Genomic DNA, 27,716 nt, shown 5'->3' with positions numbered 1-27,716 from the left:
GGTCGATTCCCTGAAATATTATTGATTTGGGTTGGTACAGTATTCTGGTTCTTGGAATGATCCATAAAAGACGTAGAAATTTCATAGTCGAAAACAAAACTTATAACACCACCATACCATATTGCTGTTAATGTAAATGCTATATTGTCTAATTTTTATTTATGTTTGTGAAATGACATATTAAATTACAATACTCCCGGTAAATAACACAAAATTAAAAATACATAAAAAATTTTTTAATTCCCTTTATTCCGGTATTTTAAATGACAATAATTAACCTATATTTGATATTAAATGTCACAAATTGTCGATTATATTCTCCCATCACTAATTTATCATTGTTTGGGGCAATTATATCAAAATTTGCGTAACTTTATAATTATTTCACTTCGTGATGCGAGCTTTTATTAAATACTAATTGGATTAAATCACGATCGTGTCTTAGATTAGAGACGAGCCGTGTAATTATTTTTTAAAGCTATAATTTCTTATCGATAAATAATATTGTATAACTTGTTAGTCTAGTTATAAATTATAATTAATGATTATTTAAGTATAACATTATAATTAATATTTACAATATTCCTAACATATATAGTAATAATATATATATTTTTTTAAAGACAATTCACAACAATTGACCTAGTCCCATGCTAAGCTGGTGAAGCTTGTGTTATGGGTACTAGGCAACGGATATACATACATATTATAGATAGATAGACATATAAATACATAATTAAACACCCAAGACCGAAGCACAACACCAAATGCTCATCACATCGATGTTCGTCTCAGCCGGGGATCGAACCCGGGACCCATGGTTTCGCAGTCAGGGGTACTAACCACTAGACCAATGAGTCGTTAATTTAAAATTAATAATAATAGAAAATATAAAAAGTTTGGTCTCTGTGGCAGTGTACCTTTAACGCTTGCTGCATATTCTCGCTGTATAGAAATATAAATTGTAATAAAAAGTAATTGAAAATGGTTTATTAATAATGAAAATATGTCCAGGCTGTGTGGTATTATTACAAATAATCTCTAAATAGGCTCCTAATCCCAGTGCTGTTTCCTTGTGATTATTATCTACCATCTTTTATTAATAAAATAAGGAATATCATTATTACATATGGAGTTCTTTTAAGTATCAATTATCTATTTACGATGTTACGATATGTAAAGGTATCCATTTCACTGCAGTCCAAGGATTTGAGCGGCCACGGGTTTTAGCAGATCATCTAGATTAGGCAACATCTCGTGCGCGCACAAATATCGATTAGTTATCAGTTTATGGTCAAAGTTACAAGCTTGCGCGATGTACTTTGTTTTATTATAAAACATATTTTTATCATTATTAGGAAATTTAATATATAATGTTCCTTTTGAAACGGTGACAAACAAAGGAATCGTCAGTATTTGGGTATTATCTGAGGTGGGCGTTCTATGAAGAATATTTTAAACGTTACCTTCCGAAATGCCTAATTTATATCAATAATCACTGTCTAAATATGATATATTATATGTTCTACTTCTACTACTCCAATTACGATTAACTTCTAAATCTTAAAATATAGAAAACGAGACTTATGGATAACACATCTATTAAGATTTCTTGAAGATTGATATTTATGTTGTTCAAAGAAAAAAATAAAAAGTTTATTAAATTTATTTCTTTGTTTTTTCTAAATATAAATAAAAGTTTTCTTATTTTGTATGTAACAGGAAGTAAGCAAGCAAGCACTTTGAATAAAGTGATAAGCTGCCCATGGACACCTGCAACGCCGCAGGCTAGCGTGAGTGTTGCCGACCTTTCAGGGAATGGTACCATTCTAAGTACCTACTTCTAAGTGAAGTTGGGACGTGTGTAATTCCATAATTGACGTTTACAGAATCCAAGCACATAATTCTTATCGCTTGCACCATACAAAGCACAGTGATCGCAATTTTCCTGCGCACGATTCGACATCTCTACACCGTGTTTTACATTACTTGCAAAGGTGAGCGTCGACTTGCTTACTCATTAATAAAAATTACTTTTAATAATTTATTTGCTTGCCAGGTTTGCTTTTCACGGCCACTTGATTGAAATAGTTTCGGAGTGTAATAGACGCAGTAATGTCTGATTCAAAAATCTGAAACAAATTTTAACACTTCTAGAATATTAATAAGTTTTTTTTAAATATTTTTTCAATATACATTATATATCTATGACGTGCGTGTGAACCAAGTATGCGCACTTATGGAACTTTCTATGTTTCGAAATTAACGTACACCATAGGCATGTGTTTGGGGTAAATTAAATCCAATGTGATTTTGACAGTAATAGTTCTAGCTAAGTCTGGACTCCTATAAAAACGGTACACTCAGACTACGTCCACTACAATGTGGAACCAGCTGCCTACTGAAGTATTTCCGAATCAATTCGAAAGTTCAAGAAAAGAGCGTACCAATTCATAAAAGGATCGGCGACGCACTCGCGACCCCTTTGGCATTGAGAGTGTCTATGGGCGGTGGTATCACTTAACATCAGATGAGCCTGCCCGTTTGATCCCTGTTCCACAAAAAAACGACCTAAATTAAGCTTAACGAAAGAATCAGAAAAATGTGGAGACATTGCCTATGGATGCCTTCTATGTCATATGAACTTTTATGACATATAATTCATCCTTCTGTTATTAAGTTTACTTTAATTTGTCTATGTCGCAGCCAACTAGCTTAATTAGCCGTCCAATTAACAGCCTAGCCTTTTAACTAAACGGCTGCGTTTAACTAACGGCCTAAAAGAAATTCAGCCGTAGTTTGTTACAACATTTAATAATCTGGCTGGCTAATGCTTAGGCCATTCGTACGATAGAGTCATTAATAGGCAGAAATAAAAAAGATGAAACATATAAAAATATTTCTTTTAAAATTAAATTGCTTTCGTTTCGAGAGTGGCACAAAGTGGAATTAAATTTAAATTAACAGTCAACAGGCTAGGCAAGCAATGAAACGTCATCGATCCAAGTAATTTGTCTAATTTGATCAACTGGCTGAACATCTTTCAGGCCTCTAGTTAAACAGCTAGGCTGTTAATTCAACGGCCAACTAGCTGGCTACGACATGTACACTTCAATGATTGCAATAATTTTAATTGGCAAACGCGTATTGATTTATGTAATACGTCCGAAAATGGAGCTTCAAATCAAGGCTCCTGTCAATCAGTCACAATGTAATAGCAAATATTATTCTCCGTTTCTTATTATAGAAAGCTGTGTATTAAGCAATAATGTTTTATTTTATAGAAGGGATTCGATTTATTTCATACAAATATACAGTATTAACAATACTCATAACTTATGTTACAAAGTAATATTAAAAATTAAAAATAATAAATCAGTGGCGGTACAACCTCTTTAGGTTTTGGCCTCAGATTTCTGAATCTGTTTCATGATCATTTTTAAGTCTAATAGGCAAGTAGGTGATCAGTGCCTGACGCACGCGGTCGACTTTTTGAGTCTAAGACATGTCGGTTTTCTCACGATGTTTCCTTCACCGTTCGAGCAAATGTTAAATGAGCACATAGAAAGGTCTATTGGCGCTCAGCCGGGGATCGAACCTACGACCTCATGTATGAGAGTCGCACGCTGAAGCCACTAGGCCAACACTGCTCTAAAATTTATAAATAGAAAAAAAAGTTTGGTCCCTGTGGCAGTACCTTTGATGTTGGCAGCATTTCCTCGCTGTATTGTGATACTTATTGGCTTGGATGGGTTTGATGAAATTTTTTGTGTGTTCAAGTGGATTCGAGAATGGTATATATTTACAATTAGGTTTTTGTTTTATTGATTTGTTGTTTTTATTAAAGACACGTGTACAGGACAACATCCGTCAAGTCCTTTGGTACCTATTATATATGTCTAAGTAGTAAGTAGACCAATTCACTAGGCATCCAGCCCAGAATATGTGAAAGTATATTAAACTGCGCTTCATGCATGAGTAAAATTTCTCCTATTAATTTGGGGTTTTCGAGGTTCTGCCCTGCGATTCTGTTGAAATGAAATGTAATGAAATGTTGAAAGTGAAAATTTACAAACGATAAGTGAAGATTTCGTTGACATTTTTTTAAGGTACCAGCCCTACGATTCTGTAACTCACTTTTCAAACTCACACAGCGATTTTCGCATCAGCGATCGCTCTCAAATCAGTCGTGAAGCAGTCATTTTATGATTTGGCATTCTGATAAACAATAAACTACAAGCTCCCACCTTTTCAGAATGCCAAATCATAAAATGTCTGCTTCACGACTGATTTGAGAGCGACCGCTGATGCGAAAATCGCTGTGTGAGTTTGAAAAGTGAGTTACAGAATCGTAGGGCTGGTACCTTAAAAAAATGTCAACGAAATCTTCACTTATCGTTTGTAAATTTTCACTTTCAACATCATTAGTTTTTAGTGTGTAGAGTATTCAAACATTTGCCTTAATTTTAGCAACGTGATAAAGCAATAATTGTTGAGCACGATTCCATGGCACTTAAATAAGCTGTTACGAGCTGCTTATATTTCTTATAACATTAATCAACTAAGCTGTTAACCCATATTTAGTTCGTAAAAGCACAAAGCTCTTACTAGTTGACTAACTCTACGAATGGTATTTAACTATATGTAATATGTATGGTACATACAATTAGCGTTACTTCCCTGTGCCATCCAACAGCTACAGTTTTAGTATGATTTTGCATAGTTCTTTATTTAATATCCGAGAAAAATTACTATTCTTTGAGTTGCCTGGATGATCGCTCGAAAGCGATAAGGCCGCTAGTTTCCCTCCTTTTCATTTAATTTTTGTCAATATGCAAAAGTGTTAATAAATAAATATATTAAAATCAATGGCTAGCTTTTAAACTCAAACTCAAAATAACTTTATTCCTATAGGTAAACACGTGCACTTATGAACATCAGAAAAGAAGTTAAATTAATTGTAAATTTACATTTACTACCAGTTCGCAAGAAAGACAAGAAACTTTCCGCCACTCTTTTTAATCGCTAATTTCTAAGTTTCTACGAATAAAATAATTTCAGTAGTTATTATTATGGCTTACAAAAAGCTGATAGTATTATCAGTAAAGATGTTCTAAATAAATGAATGTTTGTACCAAATATTCCCTGTACTTTTCCTAAGTCAGAACACATGAAATCCATAAATGATCGATTTGTGAACTATTAGGCCGAAGTCAGCCCAATTAATCATAAATGTTCTCTGACAGCATAATTCACAACTTCTATTCGGGTCAAACAGCTTAACCAATTACATCTTAACATACACTAAACAAACAACGTGATATTTAATCACTACAAATAATATAAGAATTGATTAATTGATATGACTTATAATCTTTGTATGTAATGTTTGTTTCTACGTAAAATTCCTTCATTCTACGCCAAATTTGCACGCCATTATGTGTTGCAGAATATGCGAACTTTCGATTGTACCACCATTTTAAATTATTATCATTGTTATTATTATTAAGCCATTGAAAGCACTGTCAAATACAGGAAATTTTAATTAAATTTTAGATTGAACACTGTTAAAAGTTTTTATTCAAGCATAGAGTTATATTTTCATAGTTATCTCTCACAAATTTAAATAAGATATATAAAGCGATTGAAATACGAATATCGACCATATGATCCTCTATATGTCATAGACGACCTCTATATGTCAAAATCACATTAAAAGTACCTTTTGAAAAGAAAACTTAGCAATTCGATATGCAGGGTTACCTAACTGAGTAACGTAGTTAAATCTAGTTTTTAAAAAAAGTTAATGGCAAAATAACAACAAAAATGTCACGATATGACGCAGAGTCGATTCTTTTCTTATGTCAATAAAGTTTATAATGAAAAAGATTTTTTATAGAACTGGGGGAAAACGGCTCATCTGTTGTTAAGTGATATATCTATCCATAGACACAGTTGAGTGTCCATGTCCATATTTATAACTATTACTATTACCGCCATCTATTACCAAATAGCAGTTTCTGTTTTATTTGTATAAATTTATATAAGTTAAATATAATTACGATACTAGTAAGATAATAGGAATATACTGTGGTATTCTCGCTTTTGTTTTCATTTAGCCTATATTGTGCGCCATCTAGTGCGTAATAAGCGAACATCGAAAAAATCTGCGAACCCGGAATATCCTTGTCGATTACAATAGAAGGATAGAGCAAAACTAAGTTTGTCATTTGCATATTATCATTAACTTGAACTTCGTATCGCCTAACAATAAATCGTATTACAGATTAGCTGAAAAGACTTGGTTGAGAGAATAATCTGAAAAGATCCAATGAGAGCAATTGACGTTTTTTTAATTAAATCATTTTGTATTTGTCATTTATTGTATTTAAGTAACTTCATATATTTTCCTTAGTTTACACAAAATATATCATACATATATCAATCCTTTTTCATTACTGACATTATTCTACATTTTAAATCTAAAATACGCCACTCCAAATATATTGGTTATATCTTGTCGATTAAAAACCTTTATTATATAAGTTCTTTAATTCGAATGGAGAATTTTCCGTATCGACGTGTTGCTAAACGTTTGCCAGTTGCGAAACGCAACGAAACATTTTTGAAGTTATACTTCTTTAGGCTCGTTATGAAAAATTTATGAGAGTGAAATTTTACGATGCGCGTGCAAAATTAACAGAATGAAGTTGCCCACGGAAGATGCTACGGCATTGGACATAATTTAAAAACAACATTCGAATAATAATATAATTTATGTTACACTTAATGTAAGAGAATAATAATAAATATTCATTTATTTAATTTTTCAAATGTAAACTGAACTTTATTGACTCTAATGACTCCTTTTCCAGTCTTTGATTATTTAATTGTAATTAATTATTTGCATGCAATCAAAAACTATTTTTAATAATGCCAAAGAAGTATAACTTCTTACGCGCGTACATAAGTACACGTACCCTTTTTTTGTTAGATTTTTGTTTTTTAATGTTAAATAAATATTCTTCTATTCGAAACGGAGACAAATACAAAAAAAACAGTGAGAATCAGTCCAGCCGTTCTCGAGATACCCAAACAAACCCGATTATAATATATATTAAGACTATTATCGAATACAGTATGGCACTATAAAAAATAGTTAGTAGTTTCTTTCATGCTTCTTTAAGGCATTTGAATGTTTTTTTTTTATATAATAGGGGGGCAAACGAGCTTGCGGGACGACCAAAAAGGGCAGTCTACGCAGCCCATAGACACCCATTTTTAGTGGGTGCGTTGCCGGCCTTTGAGGGAGGATGTTGTTATAATGTTCTCAAAGCATTGTATTTGTTACATCCGTGACCTGTTATTATTTCGTCTCTATAGACGAGTAATTAGGAGTTTGATTATTGAATATTGTTATTATTTATTAAGATAAATGGCTTGGAAAAAATAAAAAATAAACTGTTTAAATGAATTTATTAAATCACAGTTCTACATAAGTATTTAGATCACATTTAAATAAAACTTTATAATGATCGTTTGTAACAAAAATGTAAAAAATAGGCGATTGGGGCATCTTCACACAAGCCTCTGGTCCGGCCGTTAACAATATAATACTAAAATAATACTTATTCAATACATCGAATATTGAAAATAAACTTTTTGATTGTAGTTTCAATAATTTAAAATTCGCATTGTATTATTTTTATAAAATTATGAATTACAATAAAACTGTTTATTCCAATATTAATAAAAATAAATAATATAGTCTCATAAGTGTGAAGAGCCCTTACAAAACAGGAACATTCATTAAGTAATGTGTGACGCGGCTGATTTTATTCGTCTGTCTAACCGTCTGTGTCGTTCGGCTGAAAAAGAAAGTTCAAATTAATATATCTGAAATGTCATTTAAACATTAGCTTAAAATCCTATGACATTTAAAAAAAAACAATGAAAAGTGGCGTAACAACCCTTTCGGTCTGGGCCTCATATTTCTGTATCTATTTCGTGATCATTTATTTCTTCTAATAGGCAAGTAGGTGATCACCCTCCAGTGCCTGACACACGCTGTCGACTTTTTGGGTCTAAGACATTCCTCACGATGTTTTCCTTCACCGTTCGAGCAAATGTTAAATGCGCACATAGAAAGAGTCCATTGGTGCACAGCCGGCTATCGAACCTACACTCTACTAGTTACTACTCACTAGTTGCACTCTTTATATAATGGTGAACTGCTAATTAAACTAATAATGATACATACCCGAGCCGGATAGACAAATGTTTTGGCTTCAGCTGATCCAAAGAGATTTTTTGCGCGGCACGTGAATTCACCCATATCACTCCAGCGCAGCTGAGATATTACTAGCTCTCCGGATCGAAGGACCTAAAATGTTTTCTTTTTATTATCGTGGATATTGTACTCAAAGACGAACTAGGCCTTTTCACACAAAAATGTTTTTTTTTTGTATCTGCTTCATGGCTATCTGCTATCCAGCAATAAGCCACTTGTTTATTTGATTTTTCTCAGTACATGTAATCCTCAAGAGCCATACTCGACATAGAGCCACGACTCTCTTGATGTTAAGAGGTAAATCTTTTATATAGGCTCGGTACGTTGCCAGATTTCTTTTTTGTCAAGTCGGGATTTTGGCACTTTTAAAGTGAAAAAAGCGGGAATCATGTTTCGAAAGCGGGACATAGTAAAAAAATTTAAATAATCAGAAGTTTTTAAGTATTTATGTTTTTGAGTTCAAATCACGTTTGCGTGACAATCAAATCAATCAAAATAAAAAAAGTTTTATTTATTAGAAAAATATAGGTAGCGTTTCAAACAATACTCTGAAGAATGAGTGTTTCAAATTGCAACTTACAATAAGACAGTAATTTTTTATAAGAATTACTTATTCATAATATTTCTATGAAGATATAACTATAAGGTGGTGGTAGTACACACTTCTTAGTGCCATCGAGTTATTCCCGAAAAGCGGCGCGCGGGACATTTCATTTTGATTTAAAAATCAGGACGTCTGGCAACGCTACTGCGCCCCTTCTTTTTAGCCGCTTATTCTGAAGACCGCCTTCTCCGCTCAGAGCGTGTGCCAGTTTATTTACATGGGAGGTCAGCTTCTCCTGGTATTTCAGGCTGTTTTGAGCTATTTCCTGTCGAACTGTTTTTAGGCCGAGGTCGAGGTATATGTACCTATTGTAAAAACGAAATAGTGACAAAAATATTCTTACTTTCATGCCTGGATTCTTTTTCACAGATTCGCCATTATTATCAGTCCACGTAACTATTGGTCGGGGATGTCCTTTCACGCGACATGGCAACACGATGTTACTGCCGATGATGTCAACGAACACTTTGTATGAGACGAGAATTTTTGGCGAGAGTGGTACCAGCTTGGATCGTTCCGTAAGATCTGTATTGGTTTCTGTAAAAATAAATTGCAATAATTAGAATTACGGACCCAAATCACGATGATTGGTTAGCTTTTTATTGTACACATAGTGATAGAATAATAGAAACTAAAATTGTCTTTGGTTTACACATACCAGATAACTCTTTAAACGGGTCCACAAATTTATTACATTATTTAAAGAAATCTCAATCTGTCGCTGACAAGTACTCGAGTTATGTAAATTATGTAATGTATTCGCATTTATATTCGAAAACAAAGCTTAATGTAAATAATATAAAATCCCATGTGTTTGAACGCTCTTCTTAGAATACGTTTCATTGGTGTAGTGACTATCACGAACCATAAACAATCTGAACATATAGATGCGTAAGTTAACACTAAGTGAGTATAGGATAAATTTAAGCATAGCGTTATAAAGCTAAAATAAAATACATATTTTAAAAATCGAACGCCAATTTAAGTTCTGAAAATATTATTCGAAAATGCCAATATTTTAAATATGGAACAGTAATTTAAATGTCGAACATATTTGAAAATTCGTCTTACCAGAACTGTAGACAACTGTAGAGGCCCTAGCAGTCTTGGATCCAGAGAGTATAAGACAAGTATACTCTGACGGTGCGTCGTTGCGAGTGACAAGTAGAGTTGACCTCACACGACCAAGGGATGATGGATTGGTGTCTATCACCTCATTTGATTCTTTGTCGTACTGAAAGGATTTAATATATATTAATACATATATATATATTATGTAGTGTATGTATAGTATGTAGTCTAGTGGCAATTTGTGATTTTTAACCTTTTCCAACACTTTACTTATGTATTTTCTTTCTCTTTCAAGACAAAACTTCGCGAGCCCAGCCCAGCAAACTTTAGCCTACAGCTAACATAAGTCATATATATATATATATATATATATATATATAACAAAAACAAATAAACTAAAGATATAGCAAAAGATGGAATACTTAATTTATACAAAAAGGTTCAAACATTTACGAAAGAAAAAAAAATTAAATAAACTTAAGTAAGTAATACCTGATTCTGCTGTGTTGTGTGATGGTGTGAAAGTGAGGATATGTACGTGAGGGTGTGTATGTGAGGTGAGCTCATGATGCTGGTAATTTAGCGCTATTGATATTCTTAATACTCCTTTTAAGCATATTCCGCGATAGCTTAACCTATTAAAATTATTCCTCGGGTTAACTACATTTTCCTTCACAATCTTAATATTTATAAATTACGTGTCACGTTGTTTGTCCGCTATGGACTCCTAAACTACCGAACCTATATCAATCAAATTTGCACACCGTGTGTAGTTTGATCCAACTTAAAAGATAGGATAGCTTACATCTCATTTTATACCCGCAATATTATTTTATTTGCAAAATATTTGTTTCTTATTTGATAGTCACAATTCTAACAGATGGCGCTGTGTTGAAAGTACCAACGTTTCACATAAGCTACGATTTAATGGCAAAACCACCAAAAAAGCATGGTGCTCCCCATGACTGGTGTTCTCCTACCGTTTCCCTTGAATAGTTTGCTACTATGTAATATAACAAAAACCTTAGCCATAGCAACGCTTGGCCGGTCTGCTAGTTAGTCTTTAAAATAAAACTAACTCACCTCATACACGGGAGCATCGTTCTTAAACCAATGTACAGATGGCGCTGGTGCAGCGATCGCTTCGCAAGTCAGCTCCAGAGTCGCGCCCGCAACGTGCGCGCTGCGAGACGCCGGCCGCTTAGTAATCGTAATGAAACGTTTGGTCTGATGAGCTGTTGGCTTTGCTGCAAAAATTTGGCTATAGTTTATTTTTGTTACATTAAATTTTTTACACAAAAACTTTTATATAAAAAATAATCGCTACAACCTTTTCAGGCCTAAGATTTCTGTATCTGTTTCATGATCAATCAATCTAATAGGCAAGTCGGGGATCGGCCTATGACTGACACACGTCGTCAACTTTTTGGGTCTAAAAACCGAGACTGTTTGCTCATGATGTTTTGCTTCACCGTTCGAGTGAATATTAAATGCGCACATAGAAAGTGAGTCTATTGGTGCACAGCCGGCTTCGAACGTGTGACCTCAGGGTTGAGAGTGGCTCGACGTTTTTATAATTTACGCGAATTTGCAAAAAACAATATTAACACAACTTTTCTAGCACGAGTCAGAGTCGTGCATTCCCATCCTGCTGTGCACCAAGGGACTTTTGGGCGCAATTCAAATTCGCTCGTACAGTGAAGGAAAGAGGAAAGCGGCGTACCTGATCAAAACAATGATGATGTCACAGAAGCCTAGTAAAAAAGGGTGTGTGTACTTATGTACGCGCGTAAGAAGTTATACTTCTTTGGCATTATTAAAAATAGTTTTTGATTGCAAGCAAATAATTAATTACAATTAAATAATCAAAGACTGGAAAAGGAGTCATTATAGTCAATAAAGTTCAGTTAACATTTGAAAAATTAAATAAATAAATATTATTATTATCTTACATTAAGTGTAACATAAATAATTCTATTGTTATTCGAATGTTGTTTTTAAATTATGTCCAATGCCGTAGCATCTTCCGTGGGCAACTTCATTCTGTTAATTTTGCGCGCGCATCGTAAAATTTCACTCTTATCAATTTTTCATAACGCGCCTAAAGAAGTATAACTTTAAAAATTTATCACAGAAAAGATACTGATACATGCTACGGGTTGTCTCTCTCCCTAAAATATGACGAGGGGGCCGATGGCTGGCCATGTGTCATACTCGTGAACTGTTGCTACATTCATAGACAGTTCACAGACTACTGCTCTTATTTATAATCTAATTCACAAAAAAGTTTCTATATTTAATGATGAAATGGTTTAAAAATCGAAGCTAGGAGAATAAACACTTACTATTAGCCTCAATACTGTTATTTATGTCGAGTAACTTCATGTGTCTGTTGACGATAGCTGCGCGGGAATTGCTCAGTAGCGCCGCAGCGGCGAATAGCAGAACTGCATACATTTTGAGATTCTATAACTTATCTGAAATAATAATGAAAAATTATATTATGTATTTGGTTTTATTTTAGAACTAAAAATGGGATTTCTTATGAAAGTTATTGTTGATTTTTTTTTCTTTGTCTTTTGACAAAATTTTGTCGATTTGAAATTAGATCTATTTTGGTCACAATTACACACAATGTTTTCGCTTCAGCATTGTTTACACATATTTTGTTTATGTAATAAATTCCAAAGAATAAATCCAATTAGACATAATCCACATGTAAAAGTGTATATTATCAGTTTAAATCCCTGAAAATACGCGCGTAAAAAACGTTAGTTACTACGCAGTTAAATTAAGTTTTACGTTTCCGTATCGAAACCGGTTCAATTTTTTGCGGCAAAATATTTGAAATACCAGCCCAGTGACGTCATAGAGTCCTTCTCGGAACACAAAAGGGTGTGTGTACATTGGGCCAAAGTAATTGGTGGTCAAGTGCTAAGTTAGTTGGTAACAAAAAAAAAACTTTGAAAAGCATGAAGAAAAGATGCTTCCTCTTGACTGTGCTAAGTCTTTTTATAGAACTTAAACAATGGAGATACAAAATGAAAAATTGTTTTGTAGGTATCTTTTTAAAATTATTACTAATTCTTTGGTTAATAAAGATAATGTGCACATAGCTTTAGTTATAACGAATTGGAATGAATAAAAGACCGGTGGCGCCATTTATAATTGTTTTGGCGCCAACATTTAAATACGTAATTATTCAAATTATTATCGATTATTTTTAACTGATAGAGTTTTCTAGTTAACCGATTTCAAAAAACAGGAGCTTATCGATTCGACGCGTAAGCATGTTTATTTCAGATTCAAGTTATATAACAAAGCTCCGTAGAGGCTACGACGCATTAAACTTGAGTAGGTAAGCTTATGTACCTAGGTCTTATTTATTTTGGCATTTACGTATAAAAGCAAGGTCCCTTGATACTTCTTATAAATAATTAACTGCGCCATTCAAACCTAGCATATAGGAAAACCAGCCTCAAAAACAGTTTCTCAACAAAGATAATAGAACACATATAATAAAAATAGCGTAGGTAAGCTTTTAGGAGAATAAAAAACTAAAACAATGGCATTTGGATGTTAAACCTTTTGGCCTTTTCGTATTTGACATTTGGCCTTTTGTAATTTGGCCTTTTGGCCTTAGAAAGAAACGGGAGTTCGCGTTCACCGACTCTTGTCGAGGCCCAAAATGCCCCTCGGGGTCTAATTAAGAATTAACTTACTTTAACCTGCAGTATTCTTCTTAAAACGAAGAACTGCTTTACTAGTGTCTGCAAAATTTACACGCGCCAAAAGCGATGATGTAATTACAGCCGTCAGTTCATCAAAGCGTCCTCTAGCGGAAGATTGTAGAAGCAGAAGTAATAAGACCTTCGTGCGTATACTTTTTTATTGTTTTAGGTACAAGCGAACTGTCAAGTGACGAATTACACGAATGCAGATGTAATATATTCTAGATAAGTTATGGTAACTAATAGGTTAATCTGGACCTAACTCTATTGTCTATAAGAGAAAATATTATAAGTTTAACGCTAAAGCTTTTTATAGTAAGTAATATTAAACATTGCTGGTAAATATTTAAAGAATTACCGTTAACTGAACAGATTTTGATGCTTTTTAGGAATGATATTTTTTTCCATCCGTATGATTTTCGTTCCATAACTGAGCGCATAGCGCATGTCGCTGTGACGCTATGATGAGCGCTTGTGGGACCAGCTGCCCGGTATTCCCAAATTTCCTTAGTTTGGAAATACCAGGAAGAATATTAAAAAAATAAAATCGGACTAATAAAATTCCGGCAACGTACTCGCGAGCCTGGTGACTATGGGTGGTGTTATTTAATTAGCCTCCAGCCGTTTGCCTCTGTTTTATTTAAAATTCAAAGGTATTTTTTTATTATACTATAATTTACAGTAAATAATATTAGCTGGCCAAAGACTGGTCAAAGGTATTTTCCCTAAATAAGATAAGCGTATCGTAAAAAAATTATCGACTTTCACTATTTACTATTTGCTTACGTGACTTACACCTCGTGTGATTACGTCTTGAACGTTTAGTAAAAATAAATTAAAATTAATATAAAAATAATCATTTAATTTGTGATAAAATATGTCTTTCAGCTTACCAAATGTCATGAAAAACGATTCAGTCGTGTATTGACGTAAGACATTTTATAGTCAAAGGAATTTTGATTCATTTTTAAAGGGAATATTCGCGTTAAACAGATAAATTTAAGTCGCAGATAGCATCTTTTTACATATAAAAATTATGGCTTTAATTCAAGATTTATTATTTTATCTTATGTTTAATTACGAAATAAAAAAATATACTTACGAATTACACGTCAAAAATTTACGCGCGAAACTTTAAAGTCACAATAAATAACTAAGAAAAAACCTACACTTAATATCACAGATAACCCCGAAATCACAAATCGAAACAATGTGTCAAATTTAAAAATCGAACACTTTTCTTAAGGCGCGCACACATGGGATCAGCGCTCGGGACTAAATGGGTGGCAAATGCTATGCCTCATTTATATAGCATGGCATCTTGAATACAAAATTAAAAACTGGATAAGAACGTCTCGGGAATGATATACGGGTTCCGTATTAATTGCAGTTTTTCGATCTGTGTATTTTATTGTTTTATACTTTTTTTTAATTAAACAAAAGTATTACTGGCAGTAAAAATAAAAATATTTTAGTAGTATGCGTATTTTCTTAAAAACAAAAACATAGATAATAAAACAAAGATTAAAACACAGATAAGAGATATAAAACTATAGACAGACAGATCATAGACTAACTTATAGGTGACATGTCTATAGATTTAAGAAGTTTTTTTTTAAATTCGTGAATAAATTAAATAATGTTTGATCAACGGATCTCTGAAACGCATAAAGCAGATCGCGCGAAAACTTAAGTGACAGCGATACATACGCTGATATTATTCAATGACAGAATACAGAGAGATATATTTTAAATTTCATGATAAACTTTGATTTTGAAAATTGTCTATTCTTTAATAACATAGTTAAATATTGTTTATGGAGGAGTATTTATTTATACCTAGATTTATTAAATCGTATATTTACCTTGAGGAATGCTTGAAATTCTATATATTCTTAGTCGGAACCATCTACTTTTATCGGTAGCCACAAAACCAGTGAGCTGCTGCTTTAAATTTTACGCTTAAATACCTATCAAATGTCATATGTGACATGTCAATTAACAGTCTAACACGCAACGCGTCAAACGCTTTTTATTTAATTTACTCAATACGAAGAATTTAACTATTGAATAATTGTATTATTAATTAATTGTATATTATTACAGCAATATATATTAAAAATAAACCACGTCACATCAAATTTAAACAACAAAGAAATAGTTTTTTTTTTTAAATTGCATTTGACATTTATGCAGTAATGTCAGGGTAAGTTAATCACGTTCCAGAAATTGCGCGCAATTTTTACAGGTTACAAATATGTATATGTAATGTGTAACAACGTGTATTAGTAATGAATGCGATTACTAGATGGCAGTGTATGGCTTGTAAATGACAGTTTTAGTGTTATTGTGAATAGCACAAAACAATACATATGCGTATATAATAAACAGGCTTAATTTTAGTGTTCTTGTGATCCAATCACGATAGCTAATGACAAATTAAAAGCCGCCACAGATAAGGGTAAAAAACCGCATTCACCGGGGAAGACCTTCTTACTTCACTCATTCCAGTGAGCTTCTGTCCTGCCCTTCAGGGGATTGACCACCCCGCGACGGCCCAAGCCGAGGTTCGAGTCTCAGGAGACGCCCTTGCGCTAGTCGCGGGACAATCGCCCATTCAGGCCGAGCTGAGCTGTAAAGGCCTTTAAGGCCAACAGCGTAAAAAAAGTTCTCGTAATACCTAATATATAAAATTTCCCCCATCTATTGCCTACTAGTGGCCATTTTCAAATGCCTCCTCGAAAGCTGCACTTCGAAGCAGTGGACGCCATTATTATACAAGCCGAGCAAGCCCCGTAACAATCAACCGTAAGATTTACCACCCCCTGACGGCCCAAACCGAGATCCGAGTCTCGCAGGAGCCCTTGTGCTAGTCACCGGAAAAAGCCCATACCGGCCAGGCTCGCCAAAACAGCCCGAGCAGCCCTGCGACAAACAATAAACTAAAAGCTTCCACCTTTTCAGAATGCCAAATCATAAAATGACTGCTTCAGGACTGATTTGAGAGCGACCGCCGATGCGAAAACCGCTGTGTGAGTTCGAAAAGTGAGTTACAGAATCGCAGGGCTGAGCTGTTAAGCGAATTAATTAATGAATTTTCACCCTAAGCATGACCATAAAACGACTTAGGTCAATCTCAGACTGTAATTTTCCCCTTGACACCAATCTACATGACAAATGCAAATCTAATCACACATTGAAAATATTATATCATTTAAATACTCCCATCAGAAGCGTAACTAAATAAGATTTCTAGAATTATTTATTTATATTTTCCCGAAGAGAGCAGAGAGCACGGAGCTGCACTAACTAAATAGCTGACATGTCTCGCTTCATCCACTAGAAGAGATGTAGGCACTCTGCATCTTCTACCGCATTTACCATGGAGAGTGTTCAGAGGAGCTTTTCGGATTAATACTGCAGCTGAGTTTCATCATCGGACGTCGAGACAGAACACGAAATTCCACTTGTATCACCTCGACGTCCGCCGTTCCACAACTGAGCGTTTTTCAAGGCAGTTTTTGCCGCGCACCACCACATTGTGGAATCAGCTGCCCACTAAAGTACTTCCGAACCAATTCGATTTAGGGTCCTTCAAGAAAAGAAGAGAGCGATTCTTAAAGCCGGCAACGCATTCGCGAGCTCTCTGGCATTGAGAGTGTCCATGGACGGCGGTATCAGGTGAGCCTCCTGCCTGTTCTATAAAATAAAAAAAAATAAAAAAACTAGTACGTCCTGAATTCCACTTCATCATCCTCGGTTGCCTTGTATATCCTATTCTCCTGCCTTGCGATTCTATAACTCACTTTTCGAACTCATACAGCGGTTTTCGCATCGGCGGTCGCTCTCAAATCAGTCGTGAAGCAGTCATTTTATGATTTGGCATTCTGATAAACAATAAACTACAAGCTCCCACCTTATAAGCGAAAACCGCTGTGTGAGTTCGAAAAGTGAGTTACAGAATCGCAAGGCTGGACCAAATCCAATTATAAAATAAAAAGGAATCCGATTTCACTATCCACGATTTCCTACTTCCCACCGGCTTCTCATTCATTCGTTCTAAATAGCCAAGCATTCCCTTACGATGATTCTAAAATCCCAAGTTACGTGCTTGATTCTCTGATTTAAATTCAGACGAATTGAGACATCTACAAAAGACATTTGTTATTATAATACTGAGCCAGATGTTTTCCTCATAGGCGCCTCTCGACAAAAGGTCAATATTATTCCTACGTATGGAATTCTTGGAGGTACTCTCTCAGTTCCAATAATTAACTTAATAAATGGCAGAATTTAGTAACACCGACTTTGGTTTCTTTGCGTCACTCTACACTCTATACAATGGAAAACATGAAATATCGCGCAAAAGAAAATACAGTGCGTTTTTGGTTCCAACGTTTTCGTTCTGGAAATTTCGACTCGCTGACGGCCGGAGACCAAAGTTGATAACGAAGAATTGAAGGCTATTGTGGAAGTGGATCCATCGCAAACTACGTCTTAGTTAGATGCAGGCTGCGGTATTAGTGATAAAACTATATTAATTCATTTGAAGCAAATTGGGAAGGTGAAAAAGCTTGTAACATACTTTGATTAATTAAATATATTCTATTTGAAAAAATCTACTTTTTGTTCCTCCCATACAAAACGCCAATTTAATATGTACGGACCTAATATAATAATTAAAATCGTTAACTGTTTTAACAGCTTTAAATTGTATTCGGTATAGGCACGTAGGAAAAATAATTTAACTTTTAAATATTTTTCTTAACAATATTACACATCATAACAAAATATTACACAAATATATATCTCACTTTAAATAATAATTCCTAAAAGTGTTGTCTAATCTAAACATCATAAAGGTTATTATTAAATGAAATCTTATTATTTTTAGATTGTGATGAAAGAGACAGAAAAAAAGTATCACCTCTCATCCAACTAAAACTCTATTAAGGATATATATATGTACTAGTGGACCCGACAGACGTTGTCCTGCATGATATTTCAAGCGATTAGTAAAGCAAAGTATGAAAGTACCGACTGCAGCGCCATCTGGGCGGGATTTGTGAATCTAAACCATTCCCAGATCCCCTTGAACACACACAAATTTTCATCAAAATCGGTCCAGTCGTTTGAGAGAAGTTCAGTGACATACACACTCACAGAAGAATTATATATATAAAGATGTGTCTCTATTTCATCTGATAGACTATCTGATGAAAGACGGAAAGGTTCGAGAAGCTACGTGCAGAAAAATATTTTTTTATGTCGTTAAAATCAGCCAGTATTAGCATAATGGCTTAAGAAAAGTAAAGTGACAAGTTGAAATGCAAATGAAAACCTTGACCAAGGATTGTGCAATAATGCGTATAATCTGTGAACGAGTTTACTAATGAGACATAACACTTCCTCTTTACGGACGGGAAATTTCCGTTGATCTTGCAGATTTTAGATAATTTTTTAATGTCCCAATAAATTTTTAAGAAGATATTTTATTTATTTTTAACATTTAATTTCTTTTTTATATCCATCTTGAAATGTCCTTAATCATAACAGTCCAATGGCACTCTTCTAAGATACTCTTTCATCTCTTTTTATCAAACTATGTTTACTCTGGAATGAAAAGAGACAGTTACTTTAGGTATAACAAGCAATTAGACTTATTTTTAAGCAATATAAATTTGTTTGGTAAAATTTTAAGCCTAAACTATATATATTTTAGTTAATTATATATTATATCCAATACTTGTAAAAGTTCCATAATTGTGTTACTATTAAAATAGTCGGTAAATTGGTCTTGATTTTTTCATTTAGATTTTAAAAATTGCAAAGTGTTCAAATTACTAGTAAAAAATCATGAATCTTAAAAAATATTCGCAATTCCGTGAGCTATAGAAATATTCCCTATTTTCTAAAAAAACAGCCTATAAACAGTGGTTATTTAAGAAAACTCAGACGGATTACATAATATATGGAAAATAGTACGTTTTTATAGAATTTCAATTAGGTATTTTGTATTGAAACGGTTATGTAATTCATATTTGAATCCGGACAAGGTTACATTATATTCCTTTTCGTTTATGCAAAATGAAATATTTCCTTATAACGCAACAGTAGAATCTTTTAAAAATATCAGGTTGGGAAAGTATGATATTTTGTGAGAATTCTATATTATTTTAAGTAGGGCAGAGTTAAGCGCTCTCCAATGTACACTTATTATGTAGATCTATATCTATATTGTATCAGTTCAATCCATACTAATTTCAGACAGTCAGCAGCTTTTCAATAAAGCTTCTTGGAACACTTATAAGTCAAGAATCAGACCAGCCTTGCGATTTTGTAACTCACTTTTCAAATCAGTCGTAAACCTTTTCAGAATGCCAAGTCATAAAATGACTGCTTCACGACTGATTTGAGAGCGACCGCCGATGCGAAAACCGCTGTGTGAGTTCGAAAAGTGAGTTACAGAATCGCAGGGCTGGTAGTAAATTTAGAATCAATTTAACATCCTTTCTGTTGACGTTCATAAGTGTACTTTTTACCTATATGAACAAAGTTATTTTGAGTTTAAGTTTGACATTCATGGACTGTTTGGCAGTATGAAGTACGCCGGGTCATCTCGTCTCATTCTCTTGGTCATCGTATCACGCGTGAACGGGACAATTTCGATAAAATTGTGGTGTTTTTATTATGGCCAAGGTTCTTATAAAAGAAGAATTAAGGAAGTTGAACGGAACATAAGAAGATTTAAGAAAAACGACCATATGAATTTTATATAATAGTTTGATTTTGTCAGAACGAAGTTACAAACGAAACCAAGCCAAGATTTTAAATAACATTTTTATTATTCTAGATTTATAGTTAAGACAGGATTGTGCCTTCCGTCCATAGCGAGCATATGGCTGTTGGGTTTTCCTAGGGGTCCATTGCACCTTACGAACCGACCCCCACACTCCCCGAGTCACTCTAACAAGGGGATCTGTCAACTGATTTCCCAACTGTAAAAAAGGATCTGTCGGTTGAGCTAGTTGGTTGTTCTTCGAATATCAAAGTAAAAGCCAAATAACATTCAAATACCCTAAAATTATATTCTCAAAAGACCGGCCTTCTGACAATGATAGAGGCCATAGGCGGTATCACTTAACATCAGGTGAGGTAAAATAACCATAAAAAATTTGTCCAAGTGGGACTTATGAGTAGAGCTTTAGACAGACAAGAAGCTTATCTCAATCTCACGTCACTGCTAGTACAGCTCATCTTCGCACATATGCTCAATAAATTAATTATTACAGTATATGTAATAATTCAACGCCTACTTTCATTCAGGTAAAATTTAATCTCTACGATATCATAGTATTGCGATTTCTTACCTTTTTCTAAATGAACTCTTTGGAGTATCGTCTCTTTAATAGACATCTTTAATAGACCTTTTTATATAAATTGTACAGCTTTTAAACTCTAGAAAAATATCTCAATCGAATTCCCTAATGGTTATCATTATATATGAACTAATAAATTAAGAAAATTCGATTTCGTTATGTCAATATAATTTTTTATGTATATAACACGGGCATCAACCCCACGTGATTTTAAGTGACACCGTCCCCCATGGACACTCATCCAGAAGGCTCGCAAGTGCGTTGCCGGCCGTAGAATTGGTACGCTCTTTTGTTGAGGGACCCTTTTGAATTAGTTCCGAAATATATCAGTGGGCAGCTGCTTTCATTTTGAATAAAAAATCAGTACATTTGTAGAAGGCAAGTAGGTGATCAGCCTCCTGTACCTGACACACGCCGTCGACTTTTTGGGTCTAAGACAAGCCGGTTTCCTCACGATGCTTTCCTTCGCCGTACGAGCGAATGTTAAATGCGCACATAGAAAGAAAGTCCATTGGTGCACAGCCGGGGATCGAGCCAACGTCCTCAGGGATGTGTCGCACGCTGAAGCCACTAAACCAACACTGCTGACTTCCATTGAAATACTTAATATAATTAAAACTAACGCCCTATCTAAGCCTTGCGCTGAGCTCAGTTGCCAACACATGAATCATCAAGTTATGTTAATTGTATACATTTCCGTTTAAACATAAAGATACTCAATTAGTATAAGTAATCGCGTGGTATAAAGGCGAACAGTATTTACGTACGCAAATTACTCACAAAATCTTTCAACAGCGCGTGCGAATTTTTCCGCTTACCCAAACAAATTTATTTGGAAACTATTTATTTTCATTGCGGAGGTATGGCTAAGACGCGATGAAAACCGCGCGTTAATATATCAAGTTGTTTAATAGATTTAGGATTTTGAACTCTTGGAAATAGATTTCTGTTGTACCTGTCTTTAAAAAGTTTAAACAATATTAACCTCAACAATTACGTACTACAGTTAAATTATAGATTAAAACTTCGTCGAACGCGAATGTTTTAATTTTTACTTTATCGAATTAACTGCGTTGTAATTAATGGAAACTTTTGTTAGTACAATTCATTTATGTTTAGGAATGGAACGAAAATATTAATTAGATTTTTGAATTTTGAATTAAAAACAAAAACGTGGAATACATAAAAAAATTTAACTATCAAGAAAACTATTTTTACAATTGTAATATACAATTATTTAAAAAGCGTATTGTATTATTCCAGTGTTAGCCTAGTGGCTTCAGCGTGCGACTATCATCCCTGAGCTCGTAGGTTCGATCCCCAGCTGTGAAGGAAAACCATCTTGAGGAAACCGGCTTGCCTTAGATCGAAAACATCGACGGTGTGTCAGGCACAGGAGGCTGATCGCCTACTTGAATATTGGATTAACAAATGATCATGAAACAGATACAGAAATCTGAAGACCTAAAAAGGTTGCATCGCCACTGATTTATTTATTTTTATTTTATTGTATTAGTATATTTTCTCATGTAAGTGAATGCGGTAATGTTCTAAATCAGAAGTAAATATCTTAACCCATCAGTAGGCTCGCTCTTTTCTTAAAGATCTTATTAGAACAAGGTAATTAAATGGCTTTATTTTTGTATCTAATTAATGCCCTACCTACTTAATGATTTTGTAGATATTTCACTAATATTATAATACTACATATAAAACTTGTTATAACTAGTATCGGTTAGCAATTGTATAATTGCCGCCACAATTTAAAGCAATTTAGTTGTATGCAAGCGCAGCGGCACGTAGGCACTTCACCAGGATACGCTAAATTAATAAGGGAAAAGTGAGGCACCAGGATTCATATTACGGCTTAGTTATATTATAGAGCAGATGGCCTAGTGGCTTCAGTGTGCGACTCACTCGTGATTACGTAGGTTCTATCCCCTGCTGTGCATCAATGGACTTTCTTTCTATGTGCACACATAAAATTCGCTCGAAGGGTAAAGGAAAACATCGCGAGGAAACTGGCTTGCCATAGGTAGTTAGGCCACTGATTTATTTATCTATATATATAAAAATGAAACCCGTTTTCCGTTGTCACGACATAGCATGAAAACGGCTTGACCGATTTGTCTGATTTTTTTTTAATAATGTTCCTTGAAGTACGAGGATGGTTCTTACGGAGAGAAAAATAAAAAAAATTGAGTGAGAAAGTCTAAAAACAACACTTTTCTATATTCCCATACAAAATATTCGTAATAATACTTAAAAGTCAATTTGAACTTTAATACCATATCATAAAGTTCAAATGTTAGTGGAGGGGTTCCGGGAAGGTACATTATTATTTTTTGACATAATGTATTTGTTGTTTTATCAACTTTCTTTATTTTATTACTAGCTTATTTACTAGCTAGACCGGTGTCCCGAATAGCAGACTAAGTATTACAAAAAAAATAAAATCGACTGTTAATAGGCGGTACGATGTTCGCCAGGCCAGCTAGTTTATTATAAATTAGTATACAATAATACTACATCATAGTAATGGTAAGTACATCAAGGATATATCCTTGGAACATGGTCTTGTACATGACACTTTATACGAGGGAAATAAATAAACCGAAATTTCGATTAATTAGTAGAAAGGTGGCCATTATTGTTAAAAAATCAAACAATTGCGAACCAAAGCCTTAGATGCCTATTTTATCTCTTATCTTAAATGTCAATATAAGGGCCTCATAGCCTAGCGGTCTTATTAAGTGGCAGCTAGGAGAGGGGTACCGGGTTCGATTCCCGGTTCGAGGGCAAGTTTTAATTTAATTTAAATTTATTCTCGGCCTTTGGGAGGGTTGTGCGGTACCGGGCGAGTGCTTAAACCGTACATGGAGGGCACGGTGGAATTTCTAAGGCAAGCAGTGAGTATGCTACCTAAGAAAGGTGACTGTGAAGGTTTAGAACGTAGCAATACGTTCTAGACCGAGGATGGCAAATTACAAGTGCGAATTATAAAAATCTTATACTTGACGCTGGCTAATGCACAAACCGTGCCAGAGCCATAAAAAAAAAGTCAATATTACGAGTACCTAAGTAGTATTGGAATCTACATACTCAAAACTAATCTACCCGGGTGTTTTTATCACTTGTAGCTGGCCAATATCTGTTTTATCTAGATATTTAGGACTGTATCAAGTAAATCAAAGAGAAAATTGTGAATACCTCTGGTGCAAATTGTTACTTATTTGTTATAACTTATAAGAAAAAGAGAAGTATTGCGATGATTGATCACTGTTTAAGTTTTCATGTATTATGTATATTTGGATATGTTACACCAGTGTTTCCCAACGAAATCGGCTGGTTATAACACAACGTGGAAACTTCAGACATAATAGATTCTGTATATCTAATATATACATTTCTCGTGCCGCGGTATTTGTGGTTAAACTCCTCCGAAACGGCTTGACCGATTCTCATGAAATTTTGTGTGCATATTGGTAACTGAGAATCGGACAACATCTATTTTTCATCACCCTAAATTTTAAGGGTAGTCCACCCCTAAATTAATATTTTTTTAATTTTTAAATAAATTTATTTTTATTTTTTAATGATAGAGCATTAAAAAATACATACAACCCTAATTTTCACCCCTCTACGATCAACCCCTATTTTTTTATTATGATATACATGGCAAAACGACGTTTGCCGGATCAGCTAGTTAGAATATAAAATCTCTGTGCAGCGGGAATCAAGTGCAAGGATGACACTGAATTAAAATAATAAATTTATAAAGAAACGTCTTTATTAAAATTATTGGGAATTTGAATTTAAATTTTTCATAATATGTTTTCAAAATTTATATACTGTGTTCCGTTAACAATTTCCACGTTATTTCTTCGTAAAACCTATCATTTAAGTTTCTTAAGTAAGCAATTTAAATACATTATGTTTGTTACATAGGGGGCTTAAAAATTTTAAAGTGGCACAAAAAAGGTTTGGAAACAGTGTTATCGAACTAAGAAAGGAGGAATGTTTTATTCTAATTAGTATTATGTGCTCACTGTACCACATCTAATACGTCAAAGCTGTTTTTATGTTTGACAGCACAAAAATACTTCAGGCTTTAACGCAATGGACGTTTAATGGGAGTTCTAGGAATTGGTAGAATCGTAAGATGACATTAAAAACTGTGTACATGAACAAAAGCTCCGAGATAACGTTTTTGTTACCTCAGTACAAAAAGTGACTGAACAATTCTTGCCCTAGATAAAAGCATGCGTTTCCATTGTCCCATAGTAACAGAGCATTTTATTTAATACGCTAATAATGATGACGCTTATGATTATTATTTGAAGTAAAAGATTTCATACTAATGTTATGAAAAGCTGAGATCTTTTAGGCGATACCAACTCCGGGGAAATAAATACAGAAAAACACAACTTTTACTACAGCTGTGATACTTTTTGACATTCAACACCCTTTGTCTTCAGTCACCGTGACCACGCACGCTGTAAAGACGTAAAGCATGCGAAACGTCGGTTAAATTTTAAATTATGTAAAATAATTGTAAATTTATAATAAAACATAACTTCAAATCCGTTAAAAAAGTGTTTTTCTATGTCTAAAAGTTATGTCAATAAAAGACAATACTAAGGAGAGATTTGTATTTTTGTATTCTTTCTATCCGGTACACTCTTGACAGAGCGGTCGTGATCGCTATGAAGAAGTGGTAATAGAAGGGGCAGATGTGATGCGCTTCACGATGCTTCGCCATCGTTGCCTATTAGAGATCACCCTGCTGCACTGATTGTGTTAATCTCCTACAACAGACTTGATTTGGTCAGTTATTTTTGTATAGTTCTTAGTAATAACAGAAACTAGGTCTATTAAGGGACGAGACCTCGTGGCCGACCCCCTACACGCTGGACCGACAAAAGGTCCTCACAGGCTTTAGTGACACAGTGATACAGACGCTATGCCTTAGGGCTTGTTGAAGACAGGGGTGAGGGGGGGGGGGGGGGATGAAAAAAGCTATGCAACAGGACCTTCAGTATTGCACTGCTGAAAGTCGCATACTATCAGCGTGCAGCGGTGCAATATTAAAAAAGCTAGCCAACCCAACAGCTTCTAAATACTAAATGTAATTTGCATAGCGTTTAGGTAAGGATGATTAACAATAATAAATAAATCAGTTGTTGTAAAAGGTTGTAGCCTTTTTTAGGTATGGGCCTCATTCCAGTAACTGTTTCATGATCATATGTCAATCTAATAGACAAGGAGGTGGTCAGCCTCCTGCGTCTGACATACGCCTTCGACTTAACTAGGCCGTTTCCTCACGACGATTTTCTTTACCGTTCGAGCACAAGTGAAGTGCGCACAAAGAAAGAGAGTCCATTGGTGCACAGCCGGGATTCGAACCTACGACCTCAGGGATGAGAGTCGCACGCCGAAGCTACTAGGCCAACACTGCTCAAGGCCGTTACAGAATACAAGAAATATCATTTAATACTTCGAAAATCTAACCTTTTTTCTAAATGAAAAAAGTGTAAACCGTTGCATAATGGAAACAGGTCTACCTGTCCAGGTTACGTGACCCACTGCACGAAGAGACGAAAAGACGATTCACAATCAATCAAAGAAAATGTTACTTTATTTCCATAGTGTAAAGTCGAAAGTTATTCGTTTAAATTTATTTGGCTAAGAAACCTCAAAAATTTCTTTGAAAAAAGCAAATTTGATCTTCGCTACTTTAAGCTTAAGTATCATTTCTCCTTGCTTGTAGATTTTCTCGTACATATAGCGTATTTGAAATTAAACTTTATTCTTAAGCAATTAGAGTTCAGTTCAAATTGTGCTCATTTTCACTTGCATAGGATTTTCCCCGTTGCACTTAGCTGTGTGATAACCATCTGTTTTCTTAGGAATTAGGTCGATTTATTTGTTCGTTTATTTTAAAGTTACATAATATTACAAGTCGTTGCAAGTATTTAATGGGACATGGGCCACAGGGGGTATATTCCGCGTCGGGCTCTTAATATTTTAAATGTACATGAAGCTTTTTGTATCTATAAAAGATATGTTCTCGAATCTACGTGGTTTGATAGTGTATAGCCCTTCATATTAGCGGATATTTTCGGTCGAATTTTTAAAAGAGCCTGTGTTTAAACAGTGTAGTTTAAATTATTGAAGACATGGGTTCATTTCTCAAATAACAATATATGAATGACAAGGGGGTGTGGCTAAGTATGCTACGTGTGCTGACGCTAGTTCATAAAATATTGCGTCACCAAGGCGTTAGGGTGACTACGATTTACAAATTTAATGGAAGTCAAAAATAATATTTTCGATATATAGGCATCATACAACTAAGTCATATTAGTTTTTATTTATTTAAGATATGAAAAATTGTACTAATTTATTATGTATACCTCTAGACCAGTGTTTCCCAACGTGGGGCTCACGCCTCATAAGGGGGGCAATTTGATTGTTAAGGGGGGCTATTCGAAAATGTATTATAATTATTTGGTGTTTCAGTTTTACATTATATGTTTTACTTACTGTGTATCGTAAACAATTTGTTATTGTAATTTCTTCCTAAAAAGGAAAAATATGATAGGTATCACTTACATTTCTTTATTTTAACAATTTTTATG

At 34.3% G+C, this 27,716-nt stretch overlaps 1 protein-coding gene across 3 annotated transcripts in view; it reads right to left on the bottom strand.

Moving 5' to 3' along the window:
- Positions 1-7,459: 7,459 nt before the first annotated feature.
- The window catches only part of LOC125055454 (neural/ectodermal development factor IMP-L2-like), a 47,790-nt gene continuing 27,533 nt past the window's right edge, over positions 7,460-27,716 (bottom strand). Inside the window, exons 1-7 of one of the 3 annotated variants that reach the window (XM_047657917.1) lie at positions 15,562-15,688; positions 12,311-12,442; positions 11,049-11,212; positions 9,966-10,128; positions 9,238-9,431; positions 8,261-8,383; positions 7,460-7,868 (exon numbers count right to left, since the gene is read on the bottom strand). In XM_047657917.1, coding sequence (XP_047513873.1) covers positions 7,848-7,868; positions 8,261-8,383; positions 9,238-9,431; positions 9,966-10,128; positions 11,049-11,212; positions 12,311-12,422 — 777 coding nt within the window. In that variant the 5' untranslated portion in view covers positions 12,423-12,442; positions 15,562-15,688 and the 3' untranslated portion in view covers positions 7,460-7,847. Of the gene's footprint in view, positions 7,869-8,260; positions 8,384-9,237; positions 9,432-9,965; positions 10,129-11,048; positions 11,213-12,310; positions 12,443-14,798; positions 14,983-15,561; positions 15,689-27,716 lie in introns of those variants that run through there. The other 2 variants (XM_047657918.1, XM_047657919.1) reach the window with 2 other exon arrangements.

Source organism: Pieris napi, chromosome 13, assembly GCF_905475465.1.
Source record: "Pieris napi chromosome 13, ilPieNapi1.2, whole genome shotgun sequence".
Classification (NCBI taxonomy): Eukaryota; Metazoa; Arthropoda; class Insecta; order Lepidoptera; family Pieridae; genus Pieris; species Pieris napi.
This window is presented reverse-complemented; position numbering and strand designations above follow the sequence as displayed.